General features: G+C 39.9%; 1 protein-coding gene across 6 annotated transcripts in view; it reads right to left on the bottom strand.

Annotated features, from left to right (window-relative positions):
* The window catches only part of myo9aa (myosin IXAa), a 97,560-nt gene that overhangs the window by 68,775 nt on the left and 3,421 nt on the right, over window positions 1-25,364 (bottom strand). For all 6 annotated transcript variants that reach the window (XM_085459183.1, XM_085459205.1, XM_085459199.1 and 3 more), the window contains exon 2: window positions 6,904-7,866. In XM_085459183.1, coding sequence (XP_085315309.1) covers window positions 6,904-7,779 — 876 coding nt within the window. In that variant the 5' untranslated portion in view covers window positions 7,780-7,866. The remainder of the gene's footprint in view (window positions 1-6,903; window positions 7,867-25,364) is intronic.

Below are 25,364 nucleotides of genomic sequence, written 5' to 3'. Positions count from 1 at the left end.
CCATAAGGAAAAAGATATAAACAGTAATATGCTGAAACAGTTAAAAAGCAATAATGCTGTTTAACTGGAGGTGTTAAGCCTATCTGACATTTTTATACCTACTTCAGACATCATTCCCCTAAAGCCCTGATAGGTTTACATTTGGATTAAAAGCTTGTTTGGGAGTTAAACTACAGATGACATTTGACCACCAGTAACCAACAGTACAGCCAAAGTACAGATACATTTTTGAAAAAGAAAAGAAAGGAAGGAAGATTGATCCTCAGCATTCATCTACCCAGGATGCATTGGACACAAAAGCTGAGAGGAAAGGTAAAACTATTATGTAGCACTTGCTGACCTCAGTTTTGTGCACTAACCCATCATTACTGATGAGTACCCCTGAACAAATGTAGAACAAGCAGACAAGAGCTAATAGGCTTTAATTAGAGCTGGGCGATAGAACGATAACGATATGTATCGCGATATAACTTTTACTCGATAGAGAAATTAAGCTATCGCGATAGACCTCGCCGCTCTTGTCCTCTTAAAAAAAAAAAAAAAAAAAAAAAAAGGTCGGCCGATCCAAATTCAGTAGCGCAGAGCTGAACCAATCACAGCCGCAGCGTCACGTCGCGTGACTTGCTACGTACAGCACAAGTGCCAAGCCGCACATGTGTTTGTTTGGGAAGCAGCCAGCGCATAATGGAGGAAATGAGTGTGCCGACTAGAAAAACCAACCGAGCGTGACCGAAGAGAAAACAGATGATGGTTCCAATGCCGGAGAGATTGTCGAACGGAAGAGCCATAGAAGTTCCGTAGTGTGAAGGTATTTCGGCTATTTCAAGTCTGACAAAAAACAGAGTAGCGTGCACTGTAAATTGTGCCGAAAGCAAGTCTGGAAATACAATAAACTGGTGCATGCGTCACACTGTGCGCCACGTTATTGTTTCGGTGAAATGAATTTCTACAATACTGTTACTGTTAATTCTACTCTCTGCAGTGTTTAAATGCTTACATATACACACAGTTACTGTCCCTCCACACATACGACTCTGTTCTGCTTCTATGCCCCAGCTTTGTTTACTTTTTCCCACCGAGGCTTCTAGACTTCTGATTGGCCAACATTTCTGCACGGTTAGGAATCTAGCGCCACCTGCTGCTTTGGCATGTTCATAGCAGCGTTTTCCTTCATTTCTGCCTTTATGTGTGGACGGGATTATTTTTTTAAAACGAAAACAGAAAATCTCCGTTTTCAAAAATACCCGTGTACGTGTGGACGTAGCCTCAGTCTCTGACTGGAAGCGCTAATTCGTCATTCGGCTTTTGTCAGACTAAAGTAACTGTTAAAACTGTTTGAAAAGCTAAGCTATACAACAAGGAGAGATTGAGAATTTCCTTTTAGTTCTCAGTTTATTTGATATTGACAAAAGTTAGTCAGTTTTGTCTGTTCTTCTGTAAAACAAACTAAGATTTATTTTTAGAATTAATATTTTGTTTCTAAGTGGAATTGACAATTTAGTCTGTTTCGTTTGTTCTATTTTGAAACTTAAACGCTTTAGCGGCTGCCTTTTGTGTAGTTTGCAATATTTGCCTTTATTTATCTGAAAAAGTCTCATGTTCCTTAAGTACATCTACCCTGTTGAACTTATTATGGGAAATAAATATTTAAAAACAAGCTGCTGATTATTTCACATTTTACTTGTGAGCAACGGCACATTTAAATCTTACAAATATAGTTATTTGGCTGATATCGTGATAGATATCGTTATCGCCTGAAATGAAAAAAACATATCGTGATATGAAAAAAATCTCATATCGCCCAGCTCTAGCTTTAATATAATATTTCACCTTCACCCAGAGCAAATCATGTAACACTGAATTTGTAAAACAGGTGGTCAAAACTTCCATACCATACACAGTGCCACCATGGAGACAAAGAGGAAGACACACCAAACTATTTCAAACAGCGAATTTCTATACGCAATTAAACAGGAATTTAAGGCTTACTGTCAACTCAGTCATGGCGCAAGAAGGTAAAAAAAACGTCAGGAATGACAGACAGCAGATAAGCACAAAATCAACACTAGGTGAAGCATTTGTCCCATTTCATGCATGCTTGTCTTGAGATCTTCAATCTCTCGGGTCAAATGAAGTCCAAAGCTGTCGAGGGCAGTGTGAGTGAAATACATTTATTCCCCCTTCAACGTCTAACCGAAATTTGAAGGCTGTCATAGCTCTTAACTGCCTTCATTTTAAAGGTTATTTACAATGAACCAAAACACAAGCTGTGTTTATCTAACTGGAATAACATGTCCTCACAGAGTGCGTTTTCATCTCCTTCTCAGTTATATTAATTGAAACAGTTGAGGGACAGAGCTTGTCATGATCTTAACACATAACTGCAGCTGCTGGCTGGTTTCCAGACCAACCCCCTTTGTAAGTGATATCCTGTATCACGAGTTTAAAAAAGAAAATGAAAAACAAAACAAAACTGTCTAGCTCGGGGTGGTTTTGTCCTTCAACTGACAGTCAGTAGAAAATGTCGGTGTGCTCTGCCTTGTATAGTATTCATTTACTTTAGCGTGGCGCCTGAGCACTGTCCTGGTCTTTTAAATGAGTCATTGCTAAATGACCTGGCCCAAGTGTGAGGGGAAATGACTACGTTTTTACTTTTGTCAGAGTAAATGAAAGCAACAGTTACCACCACTAAAAAACACATTGCAAGGAAATTAAAGTCACTCACCGGCAAACACTTTTCTTACTTGATGGTCTGTAAACCTGTGATCTGTGTTAGCAAAGCGCTCTATACTGCTCATACAAGCAATCATACACGTCACCACTCTGAATTGCCGTAATCCACCACATTATCTTAGATTTGTATTTGACAAACCACCACGTGTGGTCCCACATAACACAACAAGGTGCTGATCATTTTATTTTTTCCATTGTTATTTTTCAAATCATTAGACTCTATTAAAAAAAAACTTTCCACTTGAATTTGCTTGTTTGGTGTTTCTTAAACCTAAATTCTGATTAACACTGGCATGACATAAGAAAAACTGGATTTCCCTCCATACCAGCTTAAACCAGAATCATTATAATGGAGACATTTGGCAGTCACAAAATCCTGAACTGAGGTCTGTGGAAATATTCTGTCACTACAAAGATTATGGGAGCAGAGGGATAACTTCCAGGAGGAAAACAAAAAAAAAACCCAAAACTTTTTATAACTTTATTTGGGGTAAAAGCAGCAAATGTTTCAAAAGCTTTTTAATGAAATTTTATTGTTGAGTTAATTGAGGTTACTACTTCAAAATAGATGCTCAACAAAGAGCTGCTGAGTGTCAAGAAAAAGGCTTCCAGAAGACTCTGTTTAAATTTTCTAAACAGATTACCAAAACTGTAAATTATCCATCACATATTTGGGAGTGTGAAGGAAAGGTCAGTCAAGAAATTGAAAGAATAATCAAAAGAGGTTAGGTGTGCAACTAAAAATACCTAAATTGCAACCCAACTTCCAAAGAGATGTGGCCTTTTACAGTCGGTCACAAAGAGATGAGGAGCAGATGCAGTGGCGCTCCTGAAGAAGCACAAACAGACTAATAACCACCAAACCAACAGGCAGTGTTAAGGTAAACGTCAAGTTTACGTTCAAAATTCTTTACATTAAGCTGATAGCACATTAACACCAACAGAAGTTAAAACTCTAACATGGATTTTATTTCCACAACAAAAAAAATCATGTGCTTGTGTTTTTTCTTAAAACACAAGCTTAAAAGAAATGAGATAAATTATCCCTTTGAGGAGACTTTGTTTGATGTTCCTTCCGCCCTTCCTTCAGCCTCTTTGCAGTAGCGCCGCACCTACAGTCTCTGCATTAATCACCAGCAGGCAGATATGCAATCTTACTGTGCAAACAATTAAAGGCTGCTCCTCTGCACTTAAAACTATTCACTCACGTTGCCGTGTTGTGGATTAACTCAACATGCTTACACATTAACCCCAGAGTCGCACAAATGAATGGCATTCCTTAGAGCTTCCTTGCTTAAACACAGGGTAATGAATGTGGTGTAGAGCTACTTGTTGCATGACTTGTTGTTTTGCTCGTCACCTTTGAAGTTGGCTTCTAATCTACTACTGTCAATTTGACTTCGCTTTGATAGCGATGGAAACAAATTACCATGTGGGGAGAGACTTTAAAAATACGCACAATGCTTAACAAATTTATTCGACCACCACCCAAAGTAAGGTTTATGCCACAGCAGGCTTAGATTAAGAGTGATGCTAATTACAAAACTATTTTTTATGTTTATGTAATGGTTCATCTAACAGCATGCGCAAGCACTTCAATCAAAATTATCTTGCTTTACTGATCCATTGTATCTATACATGTACCCGATGTGTGCGATTATAAATTATTATAAACCTCAATTTATATTTTTTTATTCATTCTCCACTTACATTTGTTTCATGTGTCACGTTCGGGGTACATCACCTGTACGTAAGGGTCACCAAAATTGAACTTTGTCAAAGACGGCACTGAACACGGCATCAAGAATCTGAAAAGGTCCCGCGGGCCTCATATTTTTAATGCTAAAATTTAATTTCTATTGTTTTTCATGATTTTCAAATTTACCTTTTTACAAAACAAGCTTAAAAAAAAAAAAAAAAAAAAAAAAAAAAAAAAAAAAAGCAAGGCGCACAAATATCTTTTGATTAACTTGTCAATCTACAGTTGTTAACAGAAACATCAATATTATGCTTCAATTTCTGACTTGCTTCTAATTTTCTAAAAATATAAGCATTTTCTTGTTTTTATGATACATGACCTAATGTATTTGTTAAGCACTGTATAAAGGGGGGTCATAATCTATTATGCCCTATCATAATATTTTAATTCAAGTTATTTGACAGACAATTTAACAAGGTCATACAGTCAAGCTGGTTATACTGCGATGAGGAAATACTAAAATATGTCAGGAAACACTGCTCTGAACATTTTGAGTGTAAACAGCAGGTGATCAGGCAATGTGACAATGAGTAATACGACCTCTCATTAAAAGTGGACATGGTAACCGTTAAATATTACCTACAGACGTTCTTCTCCCAGTTTCAGCTAAAGTCAAAGTCAACCAGGCTGCTCTATTAACCAGAGCCATCAAGTTTTTAGGTGAGTAAAAGTTACGTTTTAAGTCGTCAGTTCAAGGATGAGAGAATCTCGGAGAATCAATTTAAACTACAAAGCTAACAGAGATATGATCAGGAGAGCTGAGATCTGTATGCAAAACAGGTATTTAATAACACACTTCAACTGCAGTGTTATAGCAGCTTTTTTAAAATAGTTTTATGACATAATCAAAAAATTGTACAATGACGTCTGATCTTCTTGGGTGGGGGGGGGATTAGGTCTCAAATGATCCATTTTGTACTTCTTCTACAAACCAGCACTCCTTCTAATGGCCATTAGAAAGAGTGCTGACTCTAAAAAGAAGTGTGATTGTATAGATGTGCATGAGAAAAAGTCCCAATGCTCGACTGATTTATGATCTCAGTTAAACACTTTCCTTAGGAGAGTGTGGTCGCAAATGCAGGTTTTAAGTATTACAGACATCAAATTGATGTTCATTATAACAAAATTCCCATTAGGGCTGTTCGATATAACGATATATATCGGATAATGATATCAAAACATCTATAGTTTCATACGACGCCATCGTTTGTTTTGTGGTGTCGCAAAATAAACTGTTTACTGCAATATTTTTTCATCATTTTGATGGTCCCTGTAGTGGCCTAATAATTTGTTAAAGTTCTGTCTTTCTCTTATATTTAATATGACCACACTACTGACGGACAAGCGCCTGTTTTTACACGTTGTCATTAGCAACCACAACGGTAAAACAATGGCGTGGCTCCGCCGTCCGCTTGTTTGTTTTGCATATTAACCTTTCACAAAAGCTCAAGATCCTGTTGAGACTTTTCAAAATAAACTAAATTGTGAAAGAGTATGCAGACTGTTTACAGATGAGAAGCGTTAGGTGCTAAAAATAAACCTTAGACTCAAACGTTGGAACAGGCTTTCTAGAGCACGCCGTGTAACAAGTACAAAGAAAACGGCGGCCGTTACAACTTATGTCTAAAAATGTATAGCTTCATGCATCGGTTAAAATGGGGCGACCGTGGCTCAGGGGTTGGGAAGCGTATCTGTAACCGGAAGGTCGCCGGTTCGATCCCCGGGCTCTCTGTCCTGGTCGTTGTGTCCTTGGGCAAGACACTTTACCCTACTTGCCTACTGGTGTTGGCCAGAGGGGCCGATGGCGCGATATGGCAGCCTCGCTTCTGTCAGTCTGCCCCAGGGCAGCTGTGGCTACAACCGTAGCTTGCTCAGTGTGTGAATGTGAGAGTGAATGAATAGTGGCATTGTAAAGCGCTTTGGGTGCCTTGAAAAGCGCTATATAAATCCAATCCATTATTATTATTATTAAAAGTCTGAACTCCAGGTACACAGCGCCCAGATGAAAACACTTCACGCAAGTCGAGCTGCCCGAGATTCACAGAATTTACAGAAAATGTTACATTTTTGTGATTTATATCGTTATCGGGATGATAGATGTCTTATATCGGAATATGAGATTTTGGTCATATCGCACAGACCAATATGTGCGATATGACTCCCATATAGGAGTCTCACAGAGTAAAATAGACAATAAAGCACAGTATGCTTTTGGGTGTGGCTAGCTTGCAACTGAAAAGGTTTCTCAATTAGTTTCACCCCTTATGGTTTCAAAAAAACAAAAATGTTGTCCGACAAAAATGCTAAACTCGAGGCTTTAAACAGAACTTAAACAAATGGGTGACAGCATTCCTGTTCCTCTTATGTATACATTGCATGACTGAAACCCAGTGACTGTATGTTTTGCTTACCTCCAATACTGGCCCCGCCCCCAAGATAATCTGCTCCACTCCACTAGCAAAACCCTTCTGACTGAGAGCAGTCAGATGATGAATGAGGAAGTTTGTGCTTTGCGTCTTCCCAGAGCCGCTCTCCCCAGATATAACAATGCATTGATTCCTCCGTCTCTGCAGCATGGCGTGGTAAGCCACATCCGCCACGGCGTAAATATGTGGCTCCAAATCTCCCAGTGTATGATTATCATACATCTTCACATACTTGGGGTTATAGATGGGCAGGAATTTGAAGGGGTTAATGACGATGAGGATGCTTCCAACGTAAGTGTAGATCTTTTCCTGGCGGAAGCGGGAGCGCAGGTTGTCCAGCAGCGTGCGCTCGTTGAGCTCTGGCAGGCAGCACATATCTGCATGGTCACCCTGAGATTCAGGCTGTGGCAGCAGTCCACGCTCCATCAGGCGCCTGCGCTCCTCTGTGACCTGCAGCCACATCTGAAGGCTGCCACCATAGTGAATCGAGCCATCCAGATTCTTCTCCCTTAGCAGGAAGCGGTAATCCTCGCCACCTGACAGCGGCCGGTGCTCTAGTGCGATACGGGGCCAGAGCATCATCCTCTGCACGGGACAGTCGTTGGGGTTCAGAATCCATTCTTCACCTCCAAATTCTTTCACCTCAGCCAGAACATAAAACTTGGAGCGGTCCAACTTGAGCCGTTCAATGACACGTTCAATGGCTTCAGCGGCTGTGGTGGTCTTGCGGGCGCTGATTGGGCAGTAGATTGTGCCTTCTGCCAGGGCGCCTGGGTAGATGCGCACGGTTAACTCCGAGTTCTCGAAGCGCGGCCGACGACCCAGGGTGCCCATGCCACCAACGCCATCACGAGCACTCATGGTGGATCAGGAGCTCCCATTAGCAGCAGCCCGGCACTGGCATGTTCTTAACTGTGTCGGAGGATCCACCAATTCAAGACATTACCACTGCAAAAGAAAGAACAAAAAGGTTGATTTAAAAAAAAAAAAAATAACAACTTGATAGCTTGATCAGCCATTTTTTCTTCTAAATCAACAGCCAGACTTCTTTAGTTATCATGACAAAAGCAATGAAAAAATAAACTTCTGTTCAACTCATCATAGCTGACTTAATCTAGGGCTGAACGATTATGGAAAATAATCTAATTGCGATTTTTTGCCCCAATATTGCGATGCGATATGCGATTATTTTTTAAGGTCTTTGTCTTCTGTATTATTAAACAAAGACAAGCAATACATCATATAGTATGGCCAATACTATATTACATTAATTTTAAACTGTTCTTTCCTGGAAGACAGACCTCTGTTATGATGACATGAGGTGATGCATGAATTGATGACTGACATTTTTATTTAACTTCTTCAATCACAACAGTATATTTGAACATACACAATAGTTTATTTTTAGCTTACAAACATCTGAGCATAAAGTGCTGACAAGAAACCCTGGTGTAAACATTAAAATGAAAGTCAGTACAATGTGCAGATTGCAGAAATATATATAAAAAAAAAAAATCTGTGGCTTTACCACACTCAGTTTTTCGACATCTGTGAACTACTAGACAGTCATTCAATTAAAAAATAATATTAAATAAATAAAACTAATAAATAAAAAATACACACATCTTACTGATCTTTGCAGTCAGTAACATTACACATAAAGTGCAAACATAATAGCAATTGTATAAACACACACACAAACACGCCTTTAAAGTTTAAAGGCGTGAAATTGGACGGTCTAGTTCTGATTAGCGTCACCGCTGTCTCGGTGGAGTTTAATAAACTCGGCCGTCTGCTTCTTGCTATCTAAAATATAACCAGACACTGGCGTAAATTCTCGACTGTTTCATACTTCTGTTTAATAAGTTTTCTGTTTGACGTTTAGTCAGCTGTGTGAAAACCAAGGAGGAACCCACCCGGGGGATTAATAAAGTTTTATTTTATCTAATCTAATAACTTTAATCTCAGCCAAACCGATTTACTCACGAACAAACAAAACACTGAAAAAAGCCCAACAATAACATTTTTAGGTTGTCTAAGTGACTTATATATTACGTTTAACCCGAGCAGCGAAACTCCGCGGTGATCTGAAAATGATGTGCCGGGAGTTGTGCCGTTCTCGGCCGCATCAGTAACCCTCGAGCTCCCGGCTAGCTGTCGAGCTGGTGGGTAGCAGACGCCTCTGAAAACGTCGAAGCACTTTTGCAAATATGGGATATCTTGATAAACCGAGCAGATATTTGATGTTTACACAACTACTTTCTCGCCTGAAAATATGTTAAAAGTTTATTTTGTGACCCTGAAAGATTAGTATGAGTAATTTTAAAACTTAGTAGCGGCCGCCATTGCTGGAAACTGGAGTTTGGCTGGGCCGCGCTATGAATTCTGGGATATGGTAGTAATTTGGACAGCCTTCGGCGCGTCGCTGTGACGTAATCGGTCTACAAATGCGGCCTCAGGAGGATGCAGCCCATGAATTTGGACATGTCCAGAGTATAATCGCAGCCTTTGCGGTTAGAAAATTGCACTTGATCATGTCGCGATATTATCGCAAATGCGATATATCGTTCAGCCCTAACTTAATCTAACCTCAACAAGTACAAATTTTTTTTTAAACTCCTGGAGGCTTTGAGAACGTCTCTGGGCTAAAACTGAAATGAACCTTCGAAAATCTAGTGAGTTAAGGCCAGGCATTTCAGCGCAGCTCTCTGCAATCTGCCCGATTACAAAATCTGGCAGATTATGACACAAAGACCATGTGCTGTTATGTAATCTGCCAGTGGGCCAAATTTTTTTTTTGGATCCTGACATGTACACTCATAGAAAGGAGAGGCCATGAGGATCTACAGGATTACCATTAGCACACACCCACACTGCCGAGCACACACACATAAGCTCTTGCCAGCAGCTGCCATCCTCTTTACTCTATGCACAATCACGCCATTCACAAGTTCCCGCTTTAATACACAGCAGAGGGGCATCACGGGGCGAGCAGAGGCCACGGACAGACGAGGACAGGAAAAGAGCTGGAATTAATGACCAAGCTGCTAAGCAAAGACCACCCCTGATAGAATCAATGAACCTAAAGTTGCTCTTGAAAGGTCAAACATCCATGTACTCTTATATAATAAAACTAAAGAATACAGCAGCCCACATCCCCCTTTGAAACAAATGATAAGAGTTCATATTCACTACACTGTGTTCAGGTACAATCAAGCATTGCAAGAATACAGTGATAGGATGTAACGTCTGCTTTTAAAAAACAAAACAGAACACTGGAGGCAAACTGTAGATTTTTGTTCATGTTCAGACTTGCAGTAAACAAACCTCATAATTACTTGGCAATTATGATCATTTATGCCATATAAGACTGAAATTTAAAAAAAATTAATTAAGAACAAGGGAGACAGATTTTTTTGGTATGTGTGTCTACCAACCACATCTGAAGCCTCATCTAACGATGGCAACATTACAGTCTTGTGTGTCATCACACCCACACCCATCCACAGCCACATATTAATTCATAAAAGCAGTTTACATATAGAACGTTATATAATAAAATTGGTAATATGCTCATCTAAAATTCGACATCCCAGGAATATTCATGTAGCTTGATAGTAAACTGAATGTGCCCAGGCTCATAATATAAAGACTTGGCAAGAATCGAAGTTGATTTAACTGTTACAGTGGTCACAATCTCTTTTTTGCCTTATGAACGTTGCTGAATAAAGGTCAAAGAAGGTTCTTTGTTACTTAGAAACAGGAAAAATATCACATTTTGACAATAAAATGTCACCACTTGACCATTTATGTCATGATTAGCACATGAATTCACAAAAAACATACATGGACCTTCATTTGAATTATCAAATGAATCAGCTCATTCCTGTCAGGTTCAAAACTGTACAGAAATTCCCTTTAGGTGCTCCTGATTCATAACAATACTGAGAAAGGAAAGCACAAAATACCTGGCAACAAACCCCAAAAACATGATGCTTCCAAGTACAACCTGTGTGGAGATTGAAAATGGCCTTAATCCAACCCCCCCCCCCCCCCCCCAAAAAAAAGAAAACCACTTTTTTTTTTTCCTGCAGCTGTCATTAGGAAGGTTTAAGACATTAAACTTACAGAATTGTCACTCCAAGAGGTCATTTATATTTTTATGGGTGATGTACTGATTGGAGACCGCTTGTAATTGCGTTGTACCTGCGACAATGACAATAAAGACATTCTGATTCTGAACCTGTCAATAGCACCCAGACATTTTTTTCCCCCCAGTATTTTATCGTGCAAACGCTGACTTGTGTTTGACCATATGTGAATTAATATAAATATATATTATGAGATATCCGTCATAAAAATATCTTGTTTTCCTTAGAGGAATCATTTTAGTTTGAAATTTATCTTTAATATTACAATGCCTGAAAATAAATTGGATCAATTTCCTCACCAACTATTACATGAGCACCATGACCCCAGCAGAAAAACCCTGGAAAACAGGAAATGGAACAGGGACACATATAGTAGGTGCACAGAGACGAGTACAAAGGACTCCAGCAGGGAAATGATACAATGCTGCACCCATCCCTGGTCATTTCCTGTTGCCCCATATCCAACTCTGTGTGTCACTTCAGCAACTTCGATACAAACATGTGCCATGGTCCACATACAGGCGCACACAGAATTATATATATGCATTACTTCTTTCGATCTTATATAAGTCACTCAGTCTTACTGCTCACTACTGAATCCATAAACTGGAATTAATTGAGTGCAATGTTTTCCTGTTTGTGTGACTCGACTGCGTCTGTGTGTATCAGCGTGTGTTCTGATCACTGGGTTAGGGCGTCTCGAACAGATGGTCAGCTCGCTGCTTAAAGGATAGGGGATGGGGGGATTTAGGGTTGTGGCAGTGCTGCACAGTGCAGGGCCATGCTGGCAAACTCGCTCTTTATCATCACATGAGGACATTCAACTAATAGACATCTCTGGGAAAACCTTACTAATCACAGGACATCTTCCACCATCTTCAGTCACTGAAGCGATATGACAAAGTCATTTCATTGATAATCAAACACATTAAAGGCTAATAATTATCAGGGCTGCAAACCAGGCAAATCTGGCATTTCAGTGACAATATGTTCAAATATTTCTGGTATATATCGTTTCACCTGAGTGCCATGCCTGTGCGTCTGCACACCAACTTAAAAAAGGTCTGATTTTAGATAACTCTGAGGTTTGTGCCCTTAAGGAAGTGACAAAGCAGATGGTGCACAGCTGGATGAAACCTGCAGTGGCCTATTCAGCTCCTCAAGCAATTGAACTAGAAACAGACCTGTTGCATCACCTGGGTAGTCATGGATAAGGGCTTGTTGTCAAGTAGTTTAATCTGGAATCAGCTCAAGATTTTTATTTTTGTTTTTTTACATGTCAGGAAAGAACCAATCTCACCTAATATATCAAACAACTTCAATCCCGGGATTCCCGCTTCAATCTTTTGTTAAAGTTAAACTTTGCTGAACACTGATAGTATCTATTAAAGTTAAGAGCAGCTGGGACTTATCTGCTCTTGGATCAGTAGGTAAACACAGACTCGAACACGATCAAAAAGCAGAAACTGTTGGTTTCATTTTCTTGTTCCATCCAGAAAGTCCCCTCTTTCTTTGGCAGAATAAATGAAGCATTTTCATTCTTTAGCACATCCTCTTAAAGACAGTTTCCTCAAAACATCTGGGTGAGGCCCTTTTTGTTACCACCAACAAATGCATATCTGTTGTTTTTATAGGTCTGGGAATATCATTTGAGTCTCGCAGGTAGATGTAAACTTAGATCTTTTTGGCAGATACTGATATTTGAAGAAAATTACACTATGCATTTCTTTCTGTAATCTGAACATTGAGAGAAGCCTAGTCTGAGGTTCCCTCTGACTGAGGTTCAACCACATGACTCTTACTATACAATCGCTGACACTGAAGGAATGTCAGGATCTAGTTTGGTCAGCTTTTTACAACGTGAAGTCATCTTTCTGAAAAGTTTAGTAGGTGTATGTCATCAGTGCCTAGCTTGTTCAGGGCTCATACTGTTACAGAGCCTCAATATCACACATTTACTAACTGGGAATTTGTATGTGTTGCACTAAGGTGTGCGAGTTGGCACTGGACTGTGAACCCTCCCATTTGGTTTGCAGTTTTTAAAAAGTGTTAATTTGTAGATTTGACAGCTTCACAAAGCCAACTTTAGCTGCTATGTTTACTGTCCACATCTCGCAGGATTACAGTGTTAGTTTATTACTGTTTGCATCAGTCATACAAATGCGTTTGTCAGCTGTTTCTTTAAGCCACGACTCAGATCTCTGGCCTTACCAGAGTTATGACAGCCACACTAAATGCAGGGTACGCCTTCTTAACGTTCATGTGAAGTTCAACATTCATTTTACTCAAAATGCTCTGCAAACAAGAAAAGGTTTAAGCATCATTTTTATAGCTTTCAAAAGAAAACCGCACGTCCGTATGGTAGTCACGAAACGTTTTTGTTTAAGTAAGTGCTGACATAATATGGAAGAGTTATTTGAATGCTACAATCATAACATTAATAAGAAAACAAGACTTTCATTAGCGCAAGTTCAAGAAACTAACAAGTACTTTACCTCGTTGGTTTTGTTAATATTTTATCCATTAAAAGATAATGTCATAGTTTCTTAGAATTGGTAGTTTGCCATTTTAAATACCTTTTTTATGTAAGCAGAGTGTAATAGGGCATGCTTACATGGGAATGCACGTTTATTGATGACTACTTGTAACACACATGCAGAACGTGCCAATTATGAGATTGCAAAGATGAGATAGAGGTAAGATCCTGGGAGCCAGACTATGTTATGCAGCACCACAAGCAACAAATATAAAATTATTTCCCCATTTTTAAACAGACCTACACAACCTTCAACAATACGCCTGGGGCCCCTCATTATTACAGGTGGAACGGAAGCCACATAAAACATGGTTATCGGCGACTCGTAAAAATAACTGTAAAAACAGATTAGCATGAGCTAGTGAAAATTAACAACTGAAGAAAAGATGATAAAGCCTTCTGTATTGGCTTTGAGGAAATTTAACATATCCTAAAAGGAAAGAAGACACACAGAGCAAGTGCTGAATGACTATATTAATAATTTCTGAACGTTTAAATCAAGCCAAGATTTGGAAGGTTTGCTTGTTTACAATGTGGGTAGTTTAGCAGTCAGATTTCCCATAAGTCTGCTGTGAAATGGTCAGTTATAAACTCTAGAGAGCTGTAAAGGACTAAATAAACGTTATTGGAATTGCTAAATAGTGCAGGTAGAAAAACAGTTTGACTGAGAACCACATTGTGAACAGTCAGATAATCTCCACAGTCTTAGCATCCGGCTCTAGGAATGCAGAAAATTCAAGTGCAACATACTGAGTCAAAACAACCTGAGAAGAAAAAAATCCACAGTATCTGCTCAGCTCCTACAGTGGCTTATTTGTTTAAACTTGAAACCAGGCAGCTTTGGCTCAGGTGGCAGAGCAGGTTGTCCACTAATCACAGGGTTGGTGCTCCTATTCGTGTGCGAGTGTTTGTGAATGAGCGATAAAATGGCAGATCACATACAGTCCAATCACAGCTGACTGAACAAATATTAAAATAAGTAGTAGTATTCTATTTAATTCTCCAAGCTGTCATGTTGTGCTAATAAATGTCAGAGTTGGCAAAATAATGCAAATGCATAACACTGATTAAAGTTCAACAGCAAAATCATTCATAGTGGCACTAAACAAATGTTGTTTTATTTTCATTATTTTGATTTGGATCAATTCAGAATTTACATTCCAAACTTTAATTGATGAAGAGACAGAAAAAATAAAATAAAATAAATTTTCCAGCAAAGACGTTAGTGGTGACGTTAAGAAAAAACATTGCAGCCTTTAATACATGTATTCGAATATAATTAACACAGATCACGCAACTACAAGGAGATCACTGACGTGTATGTATGTTTCTATCATACAGCTTCACTGGCATGAAACAAGCAGCACAAGAGTTACCGTTTGCCTGGCTATGATGCCGCATATGTGCAAACAGAAACAGCAACTCAAAAGCTCAACGCAGTCATTCTCAGAAAGAACTACTACAAGTGGTTGACCAACATCTTAACAGCCTTTTGGAGCCACCCTCTACAGTGAAAACACAATACTTCAGCAGCTTCAGCTAAAGTCTGCAGGAACAGTAAGGTCAGCTGAATGAAGCAGACATGCCACGCTTGCTCCGACATGTTCAACAAACCTGTAATTACAAGTGACCATTCCTTGCACCCAAATGTGCAGCACCACTCTGTCTCTTCAGTGTCTTAGAGACATAGTTCACCTTCAGCCCGGAGGCAACAGTGTAGCTTAGCAAGTGCAGCCCTGACCTTCTTAAGCAGATAGCTACAATTCCCCAAGCTGTTCAGACTCTAAGGCTAACAACAGAAAAGAGCAGTCTACTGGATCAATGCTCAATGGGTGATTGACCTGAAAAACTATTTTTGGAAGATTTTCTTAAATGTGAGGACTGCTGGGCACACAAGATTTAGCAACAGAAAATTATACGGGGGAGAAAAAAAAATCAGCTCATGTAGTGATTACATGATTGTTAGCTCAACTAGTGTAAGCCCCGCCCCCTTTCATTAAAAAGTTTAATTCAACTGATGTGGAAAGGGGGAGTAAACATTTCAGTAAACAGGAAAAAAGAAGCTTTAGGAAGTGTGACTAAGGGATGCCAGCTTAGCATGCTAGTGGTCAGCTCATGAACAGTAGCTTACCAGCCAACCCTGTAATACATCCCTCCATGTCACAAAGACTAGAATAATTAGATTAATCTCAGCGTGCAGCTTCACGGTGTGAGCAGATCCCATCCATCACTGTTTAATCATGGTTTTTTTTAGATCTAATTTGCTTAATGTAACCTTAACAAATGGCAGGAAGATAAAGCTACTGGATGATTGTGGAAATCTTTATGCATTTCTTTTCCTTCTTTAGTCGAAGACTACGCGTACGTACAGCATTTCCTTTGGAAAGTGTACAAACCATTTTGGAGCCATACCAAAGCGGCTGCCCAGAAGTGAATGGTTGACAGAGGTCAAGTTTTCCTAGACTGTGTGGTAAATTGACTGTAACATGAGGATATGGCACATCAGCCTACTGTAACCTCTCCCTGTATTTAACTCACTGGTAAATGGCATGTTTGCATCCTGGATTTCTTGTTTTCCATTTACCCAAATAGTGTCAAACACTAGAGTCAGCGTCTGTAACATTTTGGTTTTGTGGTTTTGTTGTGTTTGCCGATGATATATGCAAATAATTCCTTCAAGCCCAAATGTGCTCACTGGTCCAGAAGCTGGAGTCGACCTTCGGATGATTTTAAAGAGATGGGACAATGACATTGGCTCATGTCATTATCAAAAGGCACTCAAAAAACTGCAGTATCTGAACATGATCCATATGAATACCAAGTTACCTGCTTCCACTTACTGAAATGCAATCTCAAACCCATTGGCTATAATCTAACAAAACAGTTATTTTTCATATCGTGTATGTACGCAAACAACGACCAGGTTGGTTGAAAACAGCAGAAATGCCAGAACAGTGAACAGAATAGCTGATGGATGCTCAGAGTGAGGTCTATTTACAAAATGCATAACATTATTATAAGAAAAGACTAATTTCTAATAAGGTAACGTGACTGCACTTCAAAAAAGGTCAAAGTTCAAGCTGTCCAGGGAATCTGCAACCTAACTGGTTGGCAGATGCATACGACCAGAAGGCTGTAATTTTAGCTTCTTATGCACTGACAGCAGTATGGTTTCAGGCCCTTGCATACCTTAACTAACTTGTTGTGCTCTCCGTTTCGACAACTGCTAATGACCAGGAAGCGGTGGCTCGGGTGTGGAACATGAGCTTCGGCCAAATATTCAGAGAGCCAGTTAGAATAGGAGGATAAAAGGATTGAAAGGTATAGATTCACAGAACGAGAAACTGAACTCAGAGAATTAAGGAGATACAGGAACAGGCGGCGAGAGACACGCGGAGAAGAGGATGTCGGCTTCCTGAAATCTTAGCTGTGGGAAAGTGAGAGCACAATAAAGGGAGAAGAGCGAGAAATGAAAAGGCAATGCTAACACCCAACTTGGAAAGACAACACTGTGGTGGCATTTATTTATTGCTACAGTTTCACAATTAACCTGATAGTTTATTATTTAATTTCTACAACTGAGAGCTTACGAATAGCACTGTCCTGAAACAAACAGGAGAAGCTACATTCTAGTTTCACATTAATGCTGAACAAAAAATGAATCATTTCCACTGAACTACTTCTTAATCTTGTTAATCCAGGTACAAAGTTCACTGTGACTGTAGGCAGCACAGAATAAACCTTTCAGAAAGGTAAGAGCATGCCTTTGGAGCTTAAAGACTACACCAAAATCACACCGTATACAAATACAAAAAGATTTCATGACATCTGATTTGCAAACCAGTCTGTTGCAGATACTGCTACTGGGTTTTACAGTGTTGGATGCAGTTTTCTTAATCAACAGCCATAACCTTTGAATCATGGCAGTGGTACACTGAGATCATTCAAGTAAGTATGGATGCTGCATTTCCTTTTCACTTACACTGGAAATGTAGGATGTACACAAATAGATTTTTTTTTTTTTGTCATTCATAAGCTAAGCAGGGTTTTTTTTACCCACCCAAATAATAAATTAGCTTAGCTAGCTTCGCTTAATAGAAACAGAGCAATCACATTTAAAACAAACTGTAGTATACTAAAATACTGCTTGTTATGGCTCAATCACAGTTGGGGGGGGAACAAAAAACAACGTAATGAATGACAACTCAAGAATATCTTAAGAGTCTATAGATGATTATGTTTAGACAACAAAGGTGACAGACAAGTGGAACAGGTTACCATTCAAAGGGTTGGCTGATCGGACAAACTGCATGCATCGCCAGCTGATTTTACATCACACACTGCTAACACTTAAAAACTTGTGTCTTACAAAAACACTTAAGTCAATGTCATCAAAAATGTGCTTAAACAAGTCCAGGCCATAATTAACAACGACTGACGACCAACTCCCCTCACATTAACTTCAGCTGAGCGCCAACAGGTGACACGACTGCCACGAAAATATGTCACTGGAGGAAACGCCATGTGCGTTTGCTAAATTAAGAGCCTCACTTTGCTATGCAGGACCTATTCTTGTTGTTCCCTGAAGGAGAGAGTGGAGGGAGAAACCAGAGGAAGGAAATTAATTCAGAGCAGAGCGGGAGTCTCAAGGACAACATTATTAAAAAAAAAAAAAAAACCCACATTGTACGCTATTGTGTGCTCTGATATCTATGGTCTCTGCACATTCTGCACCTTTTCACTCGTCACCATTTTAGCACACTGCATTTTAATTATTGTAAGGTGTGCTGCAGCAAATCCTAATCCATCCCGCTCCCCTTCAAGTTTCAATGTGACTTCAGGTTCAAAGAAAACCCAACAAATCCAAAGTGCAAGGTTAAGTCAAAAGCTTGTAAATGACGAGTGGATTTATTTTAATGGACCCTCGTAAAACAGGCTGAAAGAAACAGGAACATGGACTCTCTTACAAAAAGGTTATAGGTACTTTTTCATTACTATTAAATCTCTTGTGTTAGTGGCAACAAGTAATGACCATGTCACGTTTTTGATTTACCTTTTTGGATGATTTTCCTCAAAATCAGTCAGACCAAGTGACCTGTTCAACTGCAGGCTGCTCTGGAGACTTGATATTAAAAAAAGAAAGAAAATGCCACTGGGGGCCTCTATGAAAGCACACTAGAAAGAGTGGGAGTAAACAGCACCACTCCTCTGTTGTCGCCACAGAGAATTCCACTTCCTGTGTCCACTCCCCGGACAACGAGAGCAGCTTTGCGTGACAGGAAGGGCCGCACAAGGGGTTTCGACACAACAATACCATCACGCTATTGTTAATAAAGTTCCATTTCAGCTTTGCTTCTAATTTCATATTGATCTTTCAGTTACTTTATGAGCAGGAAACTCACTGCAACACAAGTTGGAACAAAAGGAGTTTTGAAGAAAAGTAGTTCAAGATTTCACATTGAGGACAAACAATGAAGCCACGGCTCATATACAGATTTGTTATATTCCAATTCAACCCTGTTTGCATTCACTTCAAACCAGGAGCAAGGGGGAAAGGGAGACAAAGCAAGTTTCTGAACAGAAAGAGAGAACACCAATAAAGGAGAGGGTTTTGCACAATGCAACAACCAGTCGGGATATTTTTGACAGCTGCAGCCCGCCACACAGTCGGGGCCGGTGTGATCAGGGTGTGAACTCTGCAATCAGCAGGACATCATTATTTTTTCCCCCACTAATGTTCTTTATTAGAGCATATGAGTGTAATTCCTCACATAAACACATTCCTTAGAAACCCATACAGAAAGATTCTGTAAAAAACAAAAGGATTCGTGAAATAATCTGTTCGAGCTTCATGCTCATGCTTCTGTTTCTAGAGTTCAGTAGGTGAGCTGGCCATGTTAGCCGATAGTGAAACACCTGCTTGGAAACTTGTCCATGCATTCAATGGACGTCATCCACAGTAGACGACATGATGGCATGGACTCCTCAGTTATCTTTCAGTAACTGTTCCTTTTTAAATGGTCCTTCACTCTGGGTTATGCAGGTGTAAGTAAGCTTTTCTCTGCCTCCTGCTCACATTGGCCTAAATCTGCTAAGGATAAGAGCATGTCTATTATCCATTCGTGTGCTTTTGATTGTTTCTTAACAAAGAACATGATGAAAAGCACAGCAGTATACAGATATGTTCTGCCTGGTGATAAACAGACCAGATCAGCGTTAGTCATAGTCATAAAAGTAAATAAATGTGAGTAATGTTTTATTAGTGTTATCAGTATCCAGCACTGTGAAGGTTTTTTCAAGGAAGCTAAGGGGGATTTCACAAAAAATGACTCGACACATAACAAAATTGCAGAGATTTTCTACAGAAATTTGCAGATGCACACTTTTAAACATTCCTGCTTTTGTTTTACTGAGGAACTTTCTACCTACTCACTATTTCAGGCTTTACAGACACATTATGGACCTGTAGGTGAAGAAATCTGTTTGCAGAGCCTACTTTGGCTTGGGCCAAAATGTTGAGTCTAAAACAAGGCCGTGTTCTTGGTCTGACCTCACGTTTATATTTTATTGTTTTAGAGGGTGGAAAAATGTTTTTCCTTTCAGACTCCATTCTAGCTCTGGAAATATCAATATCACCCCGCAGTTTAGATTTGGCCAGCGACAAAGGAAAAGTACACCACCCTACAATAAAAGGCGCCAGCCGGTGGAAGGTACATCATCAACAGCTGTTTGGGTTTTCGGTCTAACAGTTTCTTGGAAATCATACTACAAAAATGCTCATATGATCACTTTTGTCTCTCTTTTTACACCATTATGATTGGTAGAAATTTATGAGCTCAGAAAGCTACAGCATAACAATGAATGCCTGAAGTGAAACAACTGTATGACATGCATGGAAACACATGCACATGCCAAGTTTCACTTGAAATGAACATGAAAAGAAAAATAAGTCCTTCTGGAAGAAAGCCGTTCCATCTTGTAGCCCATCTTGGTAACACCCTAAGGCATTTATTCAAGTAGTTTTGACATTCCTACCCAATTGAATAAAGAGAAAACCTTAAAAATCCTGGTACATGAATTAATTTTAACAATTTGCAATATGCCGAGTACTGTAACAATTTAGCAACCACATGTTGCAGCCAATCAAAAGGCAGCCACAGAGTTTTTGTAGATGTAATGACATTGCTTACTCATGTGACCGAACCGTTAGCTAGCTCTGAATTAGGAGGTAGATTTGTCAAACTAAATGTTTCCAGTGATGGATTTTTTTATTTTTTTTTTGGGAAGGGGGGGGGGGGTGGATTGTAAGTTTGTTTAGCTAATATTATCTCAGGAAGGAGGTGCATGAGATGAGCACTCTTGTTTTTAGTATCCCCAAGTATTTTTAATTATTTAATAAAATATTGATATTTGGTGTAACAATGTAACATGTTGATCTCTATTAAATAGAATCACCAGTCAAATCTAATCTGTTATCTTCTCATATCTACTGGTCTTTAAAAAGTTCAGTAATAACTAATAAACTGGACAAAATGTGCTGGAGGCAAACAGCAGAGACAGAGGACGGGATATAGAGGAAGGAAGCAGAAGAGCAGCAAGATGGTGTAGGTCTAGGAGGCATCACTGACCCAGATTATCCACACTCCATTTCCCCCTCAGAAAGTCCAAACAGACCCATTCAGCTGCCCCTGGCCTCAGGGAAGACAGTGCAGGGAAGCAGTTAGGACACTAGCATGTTTCCTGAAGAACCATGTAAAGCACGTGATTCTGTTGTAAAGGCCAACCAGATGGTAGGCACAAAACATGTACTAAATAGGCACAGTATATATAAATACAATGGATAACAGTGTCACAGGCACTGGGATCTTGTCTGCAAACATAAACACACACTCTGAGGAAGAGATGCCAACAGGACTCATCTCGTCTTTCACAGCTGAGTGGAGATGAGCAATAATGACTGTAGCTGCTCAGAGAGCATGGTGCCAAAATGCCCACAAGCTCATCGCAAATCAACGGTGCTTCCTATTTTGGATACCTGTGATCCAGTCGAGCATACAAACAAAAGGATACAAATATTTAGTTTTTGATATTAAGTCATACCAATGAATGTGTCATCTTCATGGTCAATTAGATCAAGTCTAGAGCCAAACTACTCCTTTGTGAGGCGTTGCGTAATGATAAAGACAGGAGCCTTAAGGCCATTCAACACCTACACTGAGAGCTATTTCACTGAGAGACATCAAAATGAATCATGAAATACATAAGTGGGCATCAGCAATCAAAGGAAATGCGGCAAAGCCGCGCACCAGATCTGGTCAATCTGAAACCTCACATGGAAAAACATGCAAGCAAGTATGTCAAACTAATTACAAAAACTTAAATAAACAAGCGAGTCTTCATACCCTTCAGGCTTTAATAGTTTTTTTGAAGGGGTTTAATGGTACATGTTGCACCTTTGTCTAAATGAAGACGAGTTTTTTAGTTCTGTGATTTTTTTCCACCCTGAGATCCATTAAAGTTACAAACATTTTGTCACGGACAAAGTGAAAAAGCAATTTCCAAAATCGTTTATGCAATGGAAACAGTATACGCCTTCACCAGCTGATAGTAATGACAGGTCATTAAGTCCAACTCTGGGTCTGAATGTTAAGCATCATTCTAAGCACATCTGTTTAGCGTATTAGGAAAAAACATGACCTGTAATTACAGGGCGGTGTTACAGAGGCTCTCACTGTCTTCTCTGAGGATGGGGGATGGCTCCTGTCTTTCTGCCTTGAACAGACCACAGGCTTTTTTGAAATCTGAGCCCAGCGCTGCAGTCAGGGCTGCAGCCACCAGAGAGAGAGCGAGAACTTGCAGCGTGATGATAACGCAAGTTTGGTTGCAGGCTTCAAGGGGATGACAGAAGATGTCGGTGATACTCTCTAGAGAGGCTACGTATAGTGTTACGACCTCTGGGTTAACTGCACACACAAAGTGTTAAGAGAAACCAAGCAGAGTACCCTTCCAGTGTTAATCATTACTAAAACTGAGTTCACGCTATTAAAATTACTTTTTGGAAATGCTAGACATTTATTTAACAGCTTCCTTTTTTTCTTTCATTTCTTCAAATACCCCCTGACAGATCTGAAATATGCATAAACATGCATGGTCTTGTTTTATTTACTGCACTTTTGTAAATGCGCACGAGCACAGTAAAGCACGAGACACATGAGTTTGTAGACAAGAAGGGACAAGTACCGAGCCCCTACGGTGAAAAGCAATATATTCTCTGTTTATATTGGTCTACTGAGAAAACAAACTTGGATATATCTTCATATTCTCTGTAGAGTTCATCCCCTGTGATAAAAAGGATGAGTCTACAAAGAGGCTGTTACCCTTTGATTCTTCTGATGAAAGTCTGCAAAAGCCAAACTACCACCAAAAATAAAAACATGAAACAATTTGTGAGCTCATTCTGACCTGAACTCTCCATCCAAAACTAGGACAGCAGGCATTTAGAGGGTACTTTCGTAGCTCACCTGCTCAGGAGAGCAAAGGTATTTGCTCCACTCAAACAGCTTCACTGATAAGTGGGCTCTTTCAGGCAGAGTGGAGGACTTGTGCTTTGTGGAGACAATAAGGACCCTGTAATCGTCTCCAGGGCGTCCAACTGGAGTCGTTTGACCACACCACTAAGCCAGTGCAGTGAATGTGTGTGATGAAACGCATCAGTGGCTAATAAGCATGAATGCAGGTGGGCGCCAAAATAAACAAGCAGGAACATTAAAGCGAACACCGAGGAGATTCAGTAGAAGTATCTCATTCTTTAATCATACATGATATCTAAGATTACATAAACTCTGCTTGTTGAGACTGAAATGTCAGGACAGGAGTACTTTAATCATCACAAAACTCTACTTTTTATTTTCTTATAGACACACAGCCCCTCAAACTTACTCAAAATATACAAAAACTTTCTTATGTAAACAAGAGATACATGAATGTAGCAAGTTGTTATCCATACAGTTTATTATACTTGTTTATACTGACTGGAACTGTATTTTACAGCATATGAAACTGCTTACCCAATTCAGGGTCACAGAGGGGCCTGGAGCATATCCTAGCTGCCTAGGGTAAGAGACTAGGTACACTGTGGACAGGTCGCGAGCCTGTCACAGTGCCAACAGAGTCAGACATTCATTTGAATTCACATCCACACCTATTAACCTATAGTTAATTTAGAATCACCAATTCACCTAAGCACACTACCCTACATGTCTTTGAACTGTGGGAGGAAATTGGAGTACCCAGAGAGAACATGCAAACTCCACACAGAAAGCCTTCCTTCAAACCCAGGACATTCTTGCTGTGAAGCAACAGTGCTAACAACCACGCCACCAAAACTGCCTAGTGATCCGATTATAATCACTAACAAATAAAGGAATCATTGTATGTCTGTTTACTCCATCCACTCATCTGAGCCATTTCAAACTGGGCAGGTGTCAAGCTGGGGACACGGGTGAGTACCATACTGTAATTTTCATCAGTCAGATCAGGTTCAGACCCCTGCAGCTAGTCCGTGGGACAGAGCCTGGAACATCTTTGGCTAGGTATTACCATCAAATACATCGCCATTTATTATAGGCTCTTAAGGGGTGTCCACGCAGGAAGTAACTAGCAGATATGTGGTGACCAGAGACCACAGAAAGCTGTTCAATGATTTGAAGCAACAATGGGTGACGGAAAGAGGACGCGTTTCAAGTTTCTGAACTTCAAACGAAGCAACTCAAGCACAACTAGTTATTTTTATGATACAGCTGATTGACATAGGACAGGGTCGTAAATAGACAGCCGTTACCCTAGGATGTCCATTAGCAGCAACAAAGCAACGCATGACAAGCACATCTTTTACCTGTGCATATGCCCCCCCCCCACCACCACCACCACCACCTTTTTTTCATAAATCTGAGTTTTTGGTTATAGCTGTCATGTAAAAATAATCAAAGATTTCAGAATTACAACCATCGCTGTGTGCCAGTGAGTGTGAAACGAGGCAACACTTAAGAGCACAGTTTCATAGCTAACAGATACACTTAAGCATAATCTCACAGTAGCCTACATCATCTTCTCATTTACTGCGCTGATAACTACTGTAAAGATTAGGCAGCAGAAGAATGCCAGCCATTAGTGAGCATGTCTCGGACTGCATTCGAAATCCACCTTATCGCAGCCTGTTTGCTGTCTGTTACCCACGGCTATCTCCGCTCTTCCTCCCCTTCTGCCTCATTCTGACAGTGAACAGACTACTGTAAACTGCCAGGATTTCTCACAGATAACAACGGCAGTGTAGTGCAAAGACAGAACTTTAAACTTCATTTCTTCCTGTCCTCTGGACTGTCCAGCAGACCAGCAATAACAATTCATAAATCATATTTCTCTAAGGTTTTAATATTAAATATCCAAATCTATTGTAATGTTGTCTCCTTCTGATATAACAATATTCAAGGCTTTAAGAAAATGATAAACTCAGTCAGTTCAAAGTTTTAAGTGGTTTCGAGGTAGGACCACTCTGTAGGTGGACAGAATTGTGTAACATTACACAACAGCACATGCCTGGGGATTAACCATGGGCTCTGTCCAGTCCGTACCATGAGGCTGCAGGGGGCCAGGAGCTATTGTCACAGCTGTGTCACAACACACACCCACAAATCCACAACTTTAGTTTCCTGCTTATAGTCTTCTGTCATCATGCACAGGTTTTGCAGATATACTGCTGT

Source organism: Copadichromis virginalis, linkage group LG1, assembly GCF_057382275.1.
Source record: "Copadichromis virginalis isolate Kocher_CV1m ecotype Utaka linkage group LG1, C_Virginalis_male_GT1.1, whole genome shotgun sequence".
In the NCBI taxonomy this organism is placed as follows: Eukaryota; Metazoa; Chordata; class Actinopteri; order Cichliformes; family Cichlidae; genus Copadichromis; species Copadichromis virginalis.
The sequence above is the reverse complement of the archived record's forward strand: the minus strand, read 5'-3'. Positions and strand labels throughout refer to the sequence as shown.